Source organism: Hyperolius riggenbachi, chromosome 6, assembly GCF_040937935.1.
Source record: "Hyperolius riggenbachi isolate aHypRig1 chromosome 6, aHypRig1.pri, whole genome shotgun sequence".
Taxonomy (NCBI): domain Eukaryota; kingdom Metazoa; phylum Chordata; class Amphibia; order Anura; family Hyperoliidae; genus Hyperolius; species Hyperolius riggenbachi.
Window position 1 is genome coordinate 58677960 of NC_090651.1, and position 16399 is coordinate 58694358.

The window sequence follows — 16399 nt, forward strand, 5'->3', positions numbered from 1 at the left end:
TTCGGAACCAGTGCCAGTAAGGTGAAAGGGGGGGACGGTGCTATTAGCGATCCAGACTCCTCGTGTTTGGTATTAGTCGATTCACACACTTACGCTGATTGTGAATATTCATTCGGGTTCTTGATATTACCTACGGGCATGCTGAGAGCGGGCAAAATATGAATTGGCCCAAAACCTCTCCCTGCCTAAGGGGGCATTGCCTTATTCAAATTGCAAGGCTGGACTTGTATGTGTCATAACTCCTCCCACCTACAGTGAGGAACAAAACTGACATGATCCAAAAGTCCAGTGTCCTTTACCTTCAATCTGATGCCTAGTAACATCCTGGCAGCCCGCAGGGACACGGGCCAACCTCCATCTTTGAACTTTCTAACAAAGGCCTGTTGGCCACATGGCAACCGCCATTTTGGGACTTTCGCCAAAGACTTGCGATTGCCGCATGGACTACCAATAACGGTATTTGAACTGTATATAATCAGACATCCTGTTCCTTTTCTTGCCTTCTCTCTGTCAATCAATCTGTTCTAAAATAAGCTGTGTGTATGTAGTTTAGAAATAAACTAACGATTTTATCGTTCAGTCTTGTGCCTGTTCTGGTCATCTGATTGCTGCTATAACGAATCTGCCCTCTGAAGAGTCAGTCATACTACCGCATTGTTTTATGATTTGCTTATGATTGTTGATTTGCTAGCTAAGTTGTAAATAACCGTTTCTTCCTTCTAGGATTAGCTAGTACCAGATTTCCTGTGCGAAATCGATAACTTTCGTTTCTCGATTGTAAATACAATTCAAGATTGCATCATATAGGGACCCAGCAACCTTTCTTTAATGTCACATTGCTCACAGTCTTTAAGCCGTCGGAAGTGACTATTCCCCGAACGGTGACTTGAGCGTGTTGAACGTGATTGGGCTGGCTACCGTATTATGATAGCGGGAGTCTCTTTCCTCCCTGAACTTGAGAGAGTGGTGGCAGTTTACTTTATTTACCCGATTTCCAGCGCGAAATCGATATTTTTAGTTTACCGATTGTATATACAATCAAAATTGTACATGTATGGGCACCTCCAACCAATCTTAACCGTTTACTACGCACACAGTGAATTTGCCTCCAGCAGTCTTTAGTGCATGAGACCTGCATGGCAACAGTGGCCTAGTAATACGGGATTGGTGAATGTTTGTCCCATTACATATTGTCGGCAGCTGCGCGACCAATCTTTATTGTCAGTCTGTTCACCGTACTTCCTGCGTACGCTAACGGGAGCAGATCTCGACGGGATCGCGGGGCTGGATTGTCACAGAGCCCAAACAGCACTTGCTTTTTTTTTTAACAGATTCCTATAGCACTACAATTGGCCTGAGGAAGTGGGCTTAGACCCGCGAAACGCTTTGCCAGTGTATAGTAACTGCCATTGCTATATGAAGTGTCATCATCGAGGTAAGCCATCTCTTATTTTTGTTTTTATTTTTCAACAAGAATTTATTGAAACAGTTCAGGAAAATAGTCAAGTAGTGTCATAAAAATAGCCTGAGACAGTAAACTGTGTATAAAGGAATATACCAACAGCGTACATCCCAGTAGTGACTCTGGGAAGCATAATCTAATGAGCCCCTCTAAAGTCATTACGTTACTTTAGTTGTTTTTAACTATATTTTATATACTTCTGGGTGCCTCTTACTCCCTGTTGCTATTCCTCAGGTGAGAGCTTGGGGCAGAGTTCTGGACAACTGCATGCTACAGATACAAGAAAATCACCTGCCTGCAACAGTGCATCGTTAAAGGGGCACCAAAGTGACAAGTAACATTTCATATCCAATACATCTCCCAACTTTCTGAGATGAGACAGAGGGACACAGAGGGACACACCCCTGTCACACCTCCAGAAACACCCCTGCCACACCCCTAGTCATGCATACCACAAAGAATCCATAAGCAAAATATATAGTTTTATAATTCATACCACACTGGTCCTTTCTATTAGAATTAGGTTTCCTTAATAACATTTGGAAATAAGAAATGCATCAATTTAAAGGATGGGAGTAAAGTTTAAAGTCAATTAAACACATTTTTAAGTAGAAAAATACAAATACAAATATGCACATAGATCTGTACATCAGTCCTGAGAGAGGGACACATGAGGAAGAAAGAGGGACAGGGGGATTTGGTTCCCAAAGAGGGACTGTCCCTCCAAAAGAGGGACAGTTGGGAGCTATGAACACACATTTCATATAGATACAGTCCTCTATAGTAAACTCCTGTCCCCGTGTCCGTGCGTCCTTCCCCTGTCCCCGTGTCCGTGCGTCCTTCCCCTGTCCCCGTGCGTCCTTCCCCTGTCCCCGTGCGTCCTTCTCCTGTCCCCGTGCGTCCTTCTCCTGTCCCCGTGCGTCCTTCTCCTGTCCCCGTGTCTCCTTCTCCTGTCCCCGTGTCTCCTTCTCCTGTCCCCGTGCGTCCTTCTCCTGTCCCCGTGCGTCCTTCTCCTGTCCCCGTGTGTCCTTCTCCTGTCCCCATGCGTCCTTCTCCTGTGTCCGTGTCTCCTTCTCCTGTGTCCGTGTGTTTGCGCTACTGCGTATGTGTGGCATGCGGGCGGACGTTGGAGAGCAGGAGGACGGGTGCAGGGGGAACGTGGCCATGCGTGCTGGAGGCGGGTAGCGCAGCTTACGGCATAGCAAGGTGGTGGTGAAGGGGGGGTCACGGCTGAATCCTAGCACCAGTTTTAAATGGGTGGGCTTATGCTTAGTTTAGATATAAACTGCCTAAATGATTTAAATTATATATAATGGGGCTCATCATTCTTGGCAGGTTGACTAGGTCTCAATGGTCTTTTAGCATGTTACATTCTCCCACAGGGGGAGGATCAGTAAAGCTGGTGCGAGATTGTGCAAGCACCATTGGTACATCCCATCATGTTCCACAGCATGCAAAGCAGCACCCTCTCTATGACGCCTCTGCCACACAGCTTGCTACACTGCACATACGGCACTAACAATGTGCGCCGCGGTCTCCCTTCTGCTCAGCTTTAAAGAGGAACTCCAGTGAAAATAATGTAATAAAAAAAAAGTGCTTCATTTTTACAATTATTATGTATAAATGATTTAGTCAGTGTTTGCTCATTGTAAAATATTTCCTCTCCCCATACATTCTCACATTTATTACATGGTGACATTTTTACTGTTGGCAGGTGATGTAGCTGCTCCTAGCTGTTTTGGCCGTTGGAGACAGCTGTAAGCAGCTATTGAACCTTGTTACATTGCGGCAAACTGTCAAAAGTACCGCGGTCCTCAGAGCTTCTTGTGGGAGGGGTTTCACCACAATATCAGTCATACAGCGCCCCCTGATGGTCTGTTTGTGAAAAGCAATAGATTTCTCATGTAAAAGGGGGTATCAGCTACTGATTGGAATAAAGTTAATTTCTTGGTTGGAGTTTCTCTTTAAAGAAAACCTGAACTGAAAATTAAAAGTCAAAATAAGCATACACAAGTCATACTTACCTTCCATGTAGTTTACTCCTCAGTGTCTTTCTCCTGTCCCGCGTCCTGTTTGTTCACTGTGATCAAGGGAATTTTCCGTCCTCCATTTTGAAAATTGCCATTACCCATAACAGCTTTCTGGTCAGCACACAGTTAAACTGTAACATCGCCCACTTGAGCCATAGGGAAACATGGACATTACCTGGTACATCAGTTTTCCTCTCAGCTATAACTGACAGCAACTGATATTTTACTGACAGCAACTGATATATTTCAGATCTGACAAAATATTGTCAGAACTGGAAGGGATAATTGTCAGAAGAAAATGGTGAGCTTCTGAGAGGAACTGATGGCAAGGTAACTATGTAATGTTCATTTAAAGTTACCTCATGTGTTTATTTTTAATATTTTTACTCAGTACAGGTTCTCTTTAAGCTGTGTACTGTGTGTGTCAGAATCCGGCATATGCACAGTGCACAGCCACAATTCCAGCTCGTGTGCAAATTTAATACATATTGTAAGCAGATAGGACTCGCCAATCAGAACAGAGAGGAAGTTAATTTAAATTGGCCCAATTCCACATGCATAAAGTTTGCTTGCAAGCTAGAATGGTTTATCACTAATAAAGGGGTCCGTACATAAATAAGGTTTACAACCGCTGAAATAAAGCAGTAGAGTGTTGTACCATGTTAGCCATCAGTAAAAGCAACAAGTTTTGAATTAGGATGATACCATGTATTGGCTAACGTAGAAGAAAAGCAGTAAGCTTTTGGCTAAGAAGCCATTGGCAGACTGATTCCTGTATACTGACAACAACTAGAATCCACAGCTTATGTACATTGGACATTAAAAAGGAGATACATTGTTCTGCAACCATAAATAAATGTCATTGGATGCCTTAAAGAGAACCCGAGGTGGGTTTCTGCAATCAATATTAGGACACAGAGGCACATTCTGCATACACTGGCCAGCATCTGTGTCCTTATAGTGTGCCTCCAGATGTCACAACCCCCCCCCCCCCCCGCGCTGCTGTCCCGTCCCCCCCCTCCCCCTTATAAAAACCACCAGGCTAGCGACACACAGATTGTCATTAGCCGGCTGTTTATATTCAGGCTGCCACTCACCATCGCGCCCCCCCCCCTCCTGTATAGCGCAGCTCCCTGCCTGCATCCCTTCCATTCCCGCCTCTGTAAGCTTCCTCCAATTGGCTTACAGAGGCGGGGAGCCGTGCTAGAGAAGAGGCAGGGAAGCGGCGGTGAGTGGCAGCCTGAATGGAAACAGCCGACAAGCGACAATCTGTGCGTCGCTAGCCTGGCGGTTTTGTTAAGGTGGGGACAGCAGAGCACAGCGGGGAGCCTGGGGGCACACTATAAGGACACAGAGGCTGGTGATAGTCTGCAGAATGTGCCTCTGTGTCCTAATATTGATTTCAGAAACCCACCTCAGGTTCTTTTTAGTTACATAATGAAGAGGGTCTCACAGGGATGCTAGCTAATTTTTGACAAAAAGATAAAGCACATTAATAATCACATGAACTAAAGCACATTAATACTCACATTGTCAGATGTTTCACATTGCGATGAGCTGCAAAGCTGGAATATCTTTCCTTAGTGACGTCCTTTGCTAAGGCAACAGCATCCGGGTCAAACACGGCTCCAGGTTCCTTTAGGACAAAATCACTACCTGCAATTTAGAAGATGATGGGAAATATCAGCTTACAGTATATCATGGTGTGCAGAAAGCTTATTAGAGGTGCTGCACATGTGAGCTGTTGGCCATTTCAGATGCAGCCTCTGTGGTATGCGCTGGCCCTCTCCTCGCTGTCCATTAAAATGTAAGTTACACATTTTTGCTTAGCTGCTCCCAAAGTTCTACATATGTTGTTTTTAATTTAGGTTAGGCCATTTGCCCGGAGGTCTGCCTCACCGTGGCGCAAGTGTCTAGTATATTATACTTTGCATGCAAACTATAGTGGAAGCCAAAGTTCTTCCATAGTATAATAAATGTAGCATTTGTTTTGGACGCAGGGCATGTATTTTCAGCCTAATAGAGGTGGTGCATGCCTGAGCGATTAACCAGTCAATTGCATCATGTTTATCAGGGATGCGCAACCCCCCTTTTCATAATTTTGCTAGTATGTAACTACCAGGTTAGCTGCTCCGAGCCCGTACTGCTGAGTTTCCTGTTTGCATGGTAATAGTAGTTATGCATATGATTTGCATATGAATTGAATGCGAAGTGTGCAGATAGCTTATTAGAGGTGCCGCACATGTGAGCTGTTGGTCATTTCAGATGCAGCATTTGTGGTATGCGCTGGCCCTCTCCTCGCAGTATATCATGTTGGACTGCATTTAAAAACCGCTCACTGTGGTCTAGCGGTAGGAATGATTAGAGATCATCGGGTATGCTTGACACACACTATGCAACTTTCCGCTAGATCAACGGGTCAGATAAATAATTTAAAGGGACAGAAAGTATAAGCATAAAATTTAAATATGGGCTTACCTGGGACTTCCTCCAGCCTCCTACCCCCCCCATCCTTTATGGTCAGTCGGTGGGTCACTGCGCCTGCATGCCCCTGGCCGTGCGTGTCTTTGCTCATGCCGCCGTCCTGCGCATGCACAGTACCACTTTCTCGTACTGCGCATGTGCAAGACAGCGACGGTGATGTGAGCAAGGTAATGCGCAGCCAGGCCAGTCAGCGTAAACGGAACTAGCTCACTCTGGGTGACTGGAGGATCGTTGAGGACCAACGCAAGCACAGGCCATCTGCAGGGGGCCCCAGGTAAGTAAAACTTTTTTTTTGGTCAATTAAGGTTCCCTTTAACCACTTGAGGACCGCAGTGTTAAACGCCCTAAAGACCAGGCCATTTTTTACTAATTAGGCCACTGCAGCTTTAAGGCCTCGCTGCAGGGCCGCACAACACAGCACAGCACAGAAGTTATTCCCCCTCCCTTTTCTCCCCACCAACAGAGCTCTCTGTTGGTGGGGTCTGATCGCTCCCCAGTTGTTGGTTTGTTTTTTATAAATATTTATTACATTTTTTAAAGAAATTAATTTTTTTTTTATATTACCCCTCCCTCCCCCCGCCAGCCAATCAGTGTGATCGGCTGTCATAGGCGTTAGCCTATGACAGCCGATCACTTCCTGGACCACAGAGGGGACAGCAGTGTCACACGGCTGTCCCCAGTACAGAGCTGCCTTAGACTGCAGCGCTGTACAGGTATATTAGACGGCGGTCGCCGCTGGGAGACCGAAGGTTGATTGGAGCTCTGCCTTCCAATGGACATGCGCGTGATCTCCTGCTAGCCCCATTGAAGGCCATTCACGCCAATTGGCGTGGAGTGGTCCTGGGGCTGCCGCCGCGTTCATGCCAATTGGCATGGAGCGGTCGGCAAGTAGTTAAAAGCACATTGAAAACAACCAAAAACTGTTTACAATATGTCCAAATCCAGAGTTTGAAAGTCTGAAAGTTAAGTATTTATATAGCACCGACGCAGCGCTTTACAGAGTATAATGTCTTGTCACTAACTGTCTCTTAGAGGGGCTCACAATCTAGTCCCTACCATAGTCACATGTCTATGTATGCATCATTTAGTGCCAATTTAGGGGGATGCCAATTAAGTTATCTGTATGTTTTTTGGAATGTGGGAGGAAACTGGAGTGCCCGGTGGAAACCCGTGCTGACACAGGGAGAACATACAAACTCCTTGCAGATGCTGAACTGGCTGGGATTCGAAACGGGGACCCAGCGCTGCTAAGCGAAAGCACTAACCACTATGCCACCATGCTGCCCATGGTAAATCATTTATCCTCGTTTCCCCATGTTTAACACAGGACTCGATTTACAAACAAATTTAACTTGCAAACCATTTCCCAGAACAAAACCTGTTTATCATAGGGGACAGCCTGAACTGTATTATAAGTAAACAGTAACAGGAAGTCCACAATATGGATTGCATACTTACCTTGCTCTACCATTTCAAGGCTGACATCCTCTGGATTTTGTATTTCCGTATCATATGTGTTCTCAGCAGCCATGGTCTGAAACTCTGGATCAACAGATTCTTCATACTTAAAAAAAGATAACATAAAAAAAAAGGTTATTTACTGGCAAGCATTCTTAAAAGGAACCTGAAATGTGAAACCCATGGAAGCTGCCATACTGTATTTCCTTTTAAGCAATACCAGTTGTCTGGCAGTCCTGCTGATGTTTCTGGTCAGTAGGGTCTAAATCACACACTTGAAATAAGCATGAGGCTAAAGGCACGTATACACGCCGGATTCTTGCAAACAACAGGTCGTCAGACTCGCTCGTGTGGCGGCAGTTCTAGCGACAGTTTCCCTGTGTGCACAGTCTGTCGGCAGGCTGATAAGGCTGCTTTTGACAGATCCGCTGAGCAGATCTGTCAAAAGCAGCCTTATCAGCCTGCCGGCAGACTGTCGGCAGGCTGTAATAAACATGTCAGCCTCCATATCCCTCTCACCTCTGGTTCCCTTTAAAAACAACTGAACATTCTCTTGCTTTTTTTCTTGCTCTAGCAGGAAGAAAAAGATAGCCAAGAAAAATGTTGGTTCATTCATTCATCTAAGCCAGTAACCTGCATGTGGGGCACTTCCAGGTCAGACAATCACGCACACCCGGGGTCTCCAGCGTTTGCTGTGAAGGAAAAAGCTACATAACTGTAGCCAAAGAACCCAACACTAACATTTTACAGCACTGACCTCTGACGTATCACAGAAACATATTTCACAAAACTGAAATTCATTGTAGCGTTTACACCATGCTTTAGTGGTGCATTTCAATCACATTGTTGCATATGGTTTTCCCAAAAAATGTGTGCAATGAGGGCTATAAAAGGGGAAAAATGCTGTGGAGTCAGTACAAAAATCATCCGACTAACGCCTCAGTTTATGAAACCACCAACTAAGACACCGGGAACAATGTGCAATTAACTTTCTCCTGAGTTTTCTCCTAGGTGATATTTTCTCAGTGGTCTATAAAATTCCTTTTAAGCCACCAGCAAGCAAGAAAATACTCAAAATAATTTTAATAGTACCTTTTTACCTACGTTTTGGTACTATTTCAGTTGCAAAGTGCTGAAAAGCTAATTTGAATAGAAGAAAACTGATCTCCCAGGAGAAAACTACTTACCAGGGCTGTGGAGTACAAAAATCATCCGACGACTCGGATGAAACCACCAACTCCGACTCCAGGTACCAAACATTTCTCAAACTCCACAGCCCTAAAACAGATGCATACAAAATTCTGCAAATACATTTATTGCATTTCTGCAAGTTCTGTACATGTGTGGTTTGTAGAGTGAAAATAACCCTGTGCTGACCTCAAACGAGATTAGATGGTCAACCAATCGAGCATATTTTTGATCTGAAATTTATCGTGATATTGTACGGACAAGGTGAAGACATGCACTTTTGCCATGGCGAAATCACCAAAGATGCCAACTGAAACACAACATGCGGTTAATCAAAATATAGCAACATTCCCTTTAAAGCGGTATTGTCACCATAAAAATCAAATTTCAACAGCAACTGGTCTGAGTGTATTAAGTGATAAAGATGCTAATCCTGCATTCAAAACTTTTTTTTCTGCTGTTATAGTTTGTAATTATCACATACTTTAGGAGCACTGGCCCTAGTGCCAAACAGTGCCAAAGAGTTGAATGCTGGGAGTTCTTTTTATCTATAATATATTCCTCCTCTTCCATTTATTTCCCTATCTAGCTGCTTATCAGAAACACCCTCTGATTACTTGTGTTTACAAGCAAGGCTGAGGTGACTCAGTGATTGGTGGATAAGACAGTGTACTTCCTAGTATACACCTCAGTGGGAGTGTTTGAAGACTCTGGGAGGAGGGCAGTTAATTAATACACAATGAGCAAGAGAAGGGAGGGGGGAAAACAAGAGTCAGGGAGGATATGAGGTCAGCATTAGCTTGGCAAGATGCCCACTGCCTAGAATAGGATTTTCTGCTTTTCCTTTATAAAATTCACAGGAATCATTACGTGGATAGCACAATACATCTGTTATGCAAGTAGTATTTATCTACTTACATATGTATTTTTTTATTTCTATCAAGGTTAGCATGGGTGTCGCTTGTTCTTTAAAGCACCTAAATGGCTTACAGATCAACTGAAATTTCCATTCATAATTAAACCAGTTTGCCTCTCTACACTGACCCAGCTTTGAAGAATCCGCCCAAAACTTCTGATTTACAAACAAAACTCCAGAAGTTCTGAATTAAAGAAGCCCAGGTCAATAAAACGCGCTCTAGACATATAATGTGATCAATACCCACATTTAAACCATGACAGGTTGCTCATAAATATTCACAAACTGTCGGCAAATAACTTTTTTTCGGCGCTCAATCACATGGCAATTTGCAAAGGCTTTGACACAGTCACAAGCTTGCAATTTCATGAGTCAATGAATAACTTTGTGCCCATTTTTATGTTCCTGGGATAGACTTAAGAACTAATCTGAGCATAAAGGAGGAAGGATCAGACAGGGTGTGGAGTGATAAATCAGTTGGGAAGAATAGCAGAGCATTATCTGAGCCAGACAACCTCACAAATAGTTAAATTCCATGTTTGTGGGTGATGATTTGCCCTCATTGTTGTACGTACGTTGCTCTTGTTTAGCCACGGCGGGGCATAAGTGGGCTTCTCCTCAGGAACTGGTGGGATTCCATTATAATTCAGACTATACTGGTCGATGTCTGGACAAGACTCTTCCTGTTCTGTGTACTCCTCGTCAACCAGCATCTCCCTTTCTTCTATAAATGCCCCCAATTCATGCATTTCCCACGACTCTTGCCCATCCTCCGCAGTGTTGCCTTGTAGGTTGAAAGCTGGCCCCATCACCATAGATGGATCATCTACCAAGTCCTCTCGTTCCTCCAAGAATGGCTCCTCTTTGTACTCCACCTACAACAAAACACACATGAGAATGGTACAGGAGGGATGAGAAAGGAATTTGGGGGATTAGTGAAAAAATCTGTCAAAGGGGGTTCCTCCAAAAATAATTTCCTGCTTTTGGCTAGGCTTCCAGACAAGTTAAAGAACCTGCTGCAAACAAACATAATCTTAAGGATATATTTAATGAAGAGATTACTAAAATAACCACTTCTTTGTTCTCAAGTTTTGAAAGTCCAATCACCACTTTAAAGTGGGCATGAACTCTTGCACAGGACAGAAGGAAAACAGAGAGAAATGCACAGTGTGTGTATTTTGAGAGTTTAGCGTGTCATCGGTGACTAATCACAAGTTGTAATTTGATCAGCTGACTGCCACAGCAGAGATGCAAATTGGTAAACACAGGATGTTAACAATATGTCTGCTTCCATGAAAGCAGGAAGTAGAAAGAATGAAGATTTATTTTAGGATTTGTAACAGCCAGAGGCGTTGTTAGGGCCTTTGATCCGGGGCACCGGCCTGGAACCTGTTGCCATGGTGCCCCGGATCTATTATGGCCCCCGTACCCATCGAGCCACTCTCTCCTCCTCAGAACTCAGATCGCAGCAACTCCGGCCGCCCTGCACTCTCTCACTCCCCCCCCGCTGGTCCCCCTGCCCACTCATCTACAAACAGCGGCAGCTTACCTATGCCTGGAATCCTGCGTGGAGTGGAGACCAAAGCCGCAGACCTCTCTCTTCCTCCTGTGTTCCCCTAGTGACCGGTTTTTGGTAATGACGCTAATCGCGTCATTAGGAGATACCGAGCATGGGGAAACAGCCGGAGGAAGAGAGAGGTCTGCGGCTTTGGTCTCCACTCCATGCTGGAATCCAAGCAGAGGTAAGCTGCCGCTGTTTGTAGATGAGCGGGCGGGGGGGACCAGGAGGGGGGGGGGGCAGCGCAGCCAAGCCACCTATACTGAAAGCCCCATACCTACCTAACTATACTGAAAGCCCCATACCTACCTACCTATACTGAAAGCCCCATACCTACCTACCTACCCTGAGGACCCCATACCTACCTACCTATACTGAGGACCTCATACCTACCTACCTATACTGAGGCCCCTATACCTACTTACCTACCTACCTATACTGAAGACCCCTATACCTAGCTATCTATCCTGAAGGCATCTATACCTAGGCTACCTATGCTGAAGCAAAGCCCCCGGGCCCAGCAAAGCAAAGTTCCCAGCAAAGGTAAAGCCCCTGGGCCTCAGACAAGCAAAGCAAAGCCTAAATCCTGGCCTAGCAAAGCCCCAGCAACGCAAAGCCGCCAGTCCCAGCAAAGCAAAGCCCCCAGCCCAGAAAAGCAAAGCCTCCAGACCAGCAAAGTAAAGCCCCGGGGCCCCAGCGCAGCAAAGCACGGCCCCCAGCAAAGCAAACACCTCAGTCTAGCAAAGCCCCCAGCAAAGCAAAGCCCCCAGACCAGCAAAGCCTCCGGGCCCCAGCCCAGCAAAGCTCGCAGCTCAGCAAAGCCTAGTAAAGCCCGCAGCCCAGCAAAGTGTCCAAAAATGCCCTCACCCCAGTGAAGCCCCCAGCAAATTTCCCAGCAAATCACCCAGCAAAGCCCCAGGCCCAACACCCAGCAAAGCCAGGCCGGCACAGCATCACCACCAGCCAGGCAGCCCAGCATAACCGTCAGCCGAGTACAGCACACAGGCCAGCCAGCCGAAAACAAGACAGACAGAAGCCAGGTGAGGGGCTTATATATTCGAGCTACTGCCTATCGAATATATTTAAGTTACACCACTGCTATGTTCATGTACATTTGGCCCCACTTATCACCACGCCCACTTTCCTGCGGCATGACCACGCCTACAATCTTTTCCTCTTGGTGCCCAGGAGTGCCCCGGATCTCCCAGGAACCTAGAAACGCCCCTGGTATCAACTGTAACAAAAATATTTTTCTATAAATGTTATGCTGTTGCATATCTTTTAGAGCAGAGAGGAAGTTCTGAGTTCAGGTCTGCTTTAAAAGGAACCAAAGGTGAGAAAAACATATAGAAGCTGCCACATTTATTTCCTCTCAAACAATAACAGTTGCCTGGCAGTCCGGCTGATCTTTCTGGACAGTAGTGTATGAATCACACACCCGCACGCAACTGATCTTGTCAGATTTTTGTATGAAACGCCTGATTCTGCATGCTTGTTCAGGATCTACAAAGTATTAGAAGCAGCGACGAGCTCACGAGCAGTCACAAGTCCCCAAGGACTCGAATTTGTGATTTAAATGAGGCTTAATTGCCTCGGCTGTACTGCTGGATGACAAGGGGTTAGTTACCAATAAGTCCGTCGTACTCCCTACGCTCCAAACAGCTTGGACACGTCCTATTGGACGCATTTCAAGCCTCACCACCGCGTACTTCCTCCTTCCGGTTGGATGGAGAGAGTGCGCGCAGTGAGGCTTGCAACGCGTCCAATAGGATGCGTGCAAGCTGTTTGGAGCGCAGGGAGGACGACGGACTTATTGGTAACTAACCCCTTGTCATCCAGCAACACAGCTGAAGCAATTAAGCCTCATTTAAATCACAAATTCAAGTCCTTAGGGACTTGTGACTACTCGTGACCCAATCACTGATTAGAAGTAGAGGACCAGCAGGGCTGTCAAGCAATGTGCATAGTTTATAAGGAAATAAATGTCAGCCTCCATGTGTCTCACCTTGGCTCACCATATTTGTAAAGGGGTGATCTGTTTGTTTTTTTACACAGAGGTGACAGCCTACTGTAAGTACCCCAAGATGCCAACTCCATTTACTTAAATTAGAAGCGATGAATGAGCAGTTCACCAAAGAGAAAGTCGTAAATCGTCAGGAAACCGAATGCCATTACCACCATGCACCTGACTGAGCCCTTGCAACCAAGATTTTTCAGCATGCCCGATCGATCCCTTTGACGGATTTCAACCGGAAACCAATCAAATTGATAGATGAGGTGACCATGTTGCGCACCGGTATCTGCCAGATTCGATCATTATGACTGAATCTGCCAGATATTGATGCCAAAAATTGAGTTGAAGATCATAATCTTGTGGCCACACTGCTCTTTATAAAAAAAATTACAAAATTGTGAAAGTGGATAGGCAAAAATAGGCATTACTTTGTAACGATTTGCCACGGGTGTTGCGTCATCCACATTGTCCTCAGATTCGCCCATGTGTGGAATGTACACTGCATCTTCCTTCATTTCACTCTAAAAGTGGGAAGAAAAACGTAGAATACAGATGTTAATGCAGGTTAACCTCATATCCAGCCAGGATATTCAGAACACAAAGTTTTTCAGTGAATGTGGAAACAGGAGTAAGTTATTCTCACTATTAACATGTGGAGGAAGTTGTCCATAAGGCAGCAGAAAGCCCAGTTACCAAGCAAGTATTTTAGATTGCCCACCACCTTTCGTGCATTGCGGGGTGCTGCTTTAAAGTCATGTGACTGGCTGAGATAACTAAATAGATCCATTATCACAAAAGAAAAAAAAAATCTGAAAGAAGCCCCCAGAGGACTCTTTGAAAATGCTACTTGCCTGGTGGTTGTGTTGATCCTCTGGCTCTAATTAATCAAAGTCACTGACCCAGAATGACAGTGCAGATCAGGCGTTCCAAGTGTGAAACTCCAACTAGTGCAGCCAGACTCTAATGTGACAGGCACTGGCACTTTCAGAAAGGCACCTGAGATGGCAGCCCCCAGATTTCTCTTAATTCAGGCATCAGAGATTCTGTCATTAATGAGCATTTGCAAGTATCTGAATCCAATTCACACTCTTGCTAAACCAGCCAGTAACAAATTGGTCTCTGTGTTTAACCACTTAGGATTTACCCCTCACCATTCACCCTACCACCAATAGAATAGAATGTGTCATAAGTTGTGCAGCAGATTCCATGTCTGTACAGTGTCTGCCCAGCGATGTCACCAAAGGGATCGGGTCCCAAAACCCATCTGGTGACATCAATCCAGCATGTTTACAGGGTTTTTTGTTTTCCCTCCCTACTGGCACAGCTTACTGTCCCCTCCCACACTGTGTAAACACTTCAATTATCTTCTGGTGGTAGTGTCCTTATCTTATCTGAAATTGAAAGCTTCCTGATATTTACCATTCTGAGATAAGCTTGTTACTGTAGCCCAGAAAAAAAAAACTTCCCAAGATCCTGCTGGCACTGCACAGTTCCTGCAGTTAAGCAGTTAAAGGGGAACTGAAGTAAGAGGTATATGGAGGCTGCCATATTTATTTCCTTTTTATCAATACCAGTTGCCTGGCAGCCCTGCTGGTCTATTTCTCTGCAGTAGTATCTGAATAACACCAGAAACAAGCATGCAGCTTGTCTGAACCACTGAATCACCTGATCTGCTGCATGCTTGTTCAGGGGCTATGGCTATTAGTAATAGAGGCAGAGGATCAGCAGAGCTGCCAGGCAACTGGTATTGCTTAAAAGGAAAAAAACATGGCAGCCTCCATATACCTCTCTCTTCAGTTCCCCTTTAAGTTGAACAGACAATGTAAATAGAAAAAAATGGAGGGCGATAAATAGGGCCTATAAATAAAAAGGGGGTGGATTTACAAATATTTTCGGGCCACCAAATTATTTTTAAATTTGTGGCTGTTACAACCCCCTTTAAGACACCCCTCAACATGACCCTCTGAGTCTCAAAGAGGTGAGAAAGGGTAAATAAGCAGGACACTGTGCTGTGCTGAAACAAAAACAAAAACCTCAACTTTGTCCAAAGAGTGAACATTCAGTTTCTTATAAACACCCATTCCTGACAGTATCTTCTTAATGTCACCAATATATTGATTACAGAAGCTTGTTTATATTTTCACACAAGACTCACGTAATAAAATAGTAGATGCACGTTGTACTACAATATTCTGCTGCCACAAATACAATTGAGAAAGTGATTTGAGAAAGTGATTTTAAATTAATAAAAATTTGTATAATGACTTCTACATTTGCCTTTCTGCATGAAATGGTTTGAAATGTTTTAGGGTTTTTTTTTCTTATAGATATTAAGGGGCTGATATTCAGCTCTTACCACCAGAGGCTTGCAAAGGCCAATGCGAACCCTTCCGGGCGGCACAGATGTTAATATTTGCACAGCTTCGTCCAGCGAGGCATTTTCCATAAAACTGTCATTTACAAAGACCAGGCGGTCGCCGGGCAGAACCTGGCCGCTCTCCTCTGCCACGCCACCTGCGACCAGAGACTGAACCACAATCACCGTTCGTGTTGGATCTAAAGGATCCTGAAGATGGAGCCAGAAACCAGACAGTGAGAAAGACCAACAGCCCAGCTTCCTACAGACACATCTCTCCTGTGATTATCTCTAGTGCTGACACTGCATACAGAGGACTGTGACCATACAGGATTAACAGTGCACTTATGGTCTACGATGGTCTTTAGAAATTAGTCAGGAATCAGAGATGAAATAGGATTGACAGATACGATTGTTGGGGAACGCTCTCATACAATTCTCTCTCAGCAATCATTCAAGATAATGGATAAAATTAGTAAACATACTGAAAGTAAGATCTAAAGCTGGCCATATATCTAGTGATACTGCGACCCGATCGACCATCTGATGCGATAATTTTATCAAATCTGATGAAAATCGGTGTCGCAAAAAGCATGCAGATTCAGCCAATTTCAGGGGAAGAAAAAAAAAAAAAAAAAAAAAAAAAAAAAAAAAAAAAAAAATCGGTCAAACCTATCGATCTAGTAAACTGGAAAAGCTTGGTCAAAAGTGGTCAATCTGGTGTGCGACGATAACTGTGTGCGGTATCAAGACTACCGACAAATGCAACGGACCCCCAGCCACTGCCCCCCCAAATGTAAATGTGTGCCACGTGGTGGTGCATGTGTCATGGCAACGCTCAGGGTACATAGCAGAGCAGACCAGGAGTCTGTGCCGCTACAGCAGGTGAGGTTTCCATTGCACTGTCACCGGGGGGCATATTTACATTTCGGG

General features: G+C 44.9%; 1 protein-coding gene across 5 annotated transcripts in view; it reads right to left on the bottom strand.

Moving 5' to 3' along the window:
• Nucleotides 1-16399, bottom strand: part of PATJ (PATJ crumbs cell polarity complex component) — a 396175-nt gene that overhangs the window by 277862 nt on the left and 101914 nt on the right. For 4 of the 5 annotated variants that reach the window (XM_068239365.1, XM_068239367.1, XM_068239364.1 and 1 more), the window contains exons 19-23: nt 15467-15676; nt 13539-13631; nt 10114-10413; nt 7435-7540; nt 5022-5148 (exon numbers count right to left, since the gene is read on the bottom strand). In XM_068239365.1, coding sequence (XP_068095466.1) covers nt 5022-5148; nt 7435-7540; nt 10114-10413; nt 13539-13631; nt 15467-15676 — 836 coding nt within the window. The remainder of the gene's footprint in view (nt 1-5021; nt 5149-7434; nt 7541-10113; nt 10414-13538; nt 13632-15466; nt 15677-16399) is intronic. The other variant, XM_068239368.1, reaches the window with a different exon arrangement.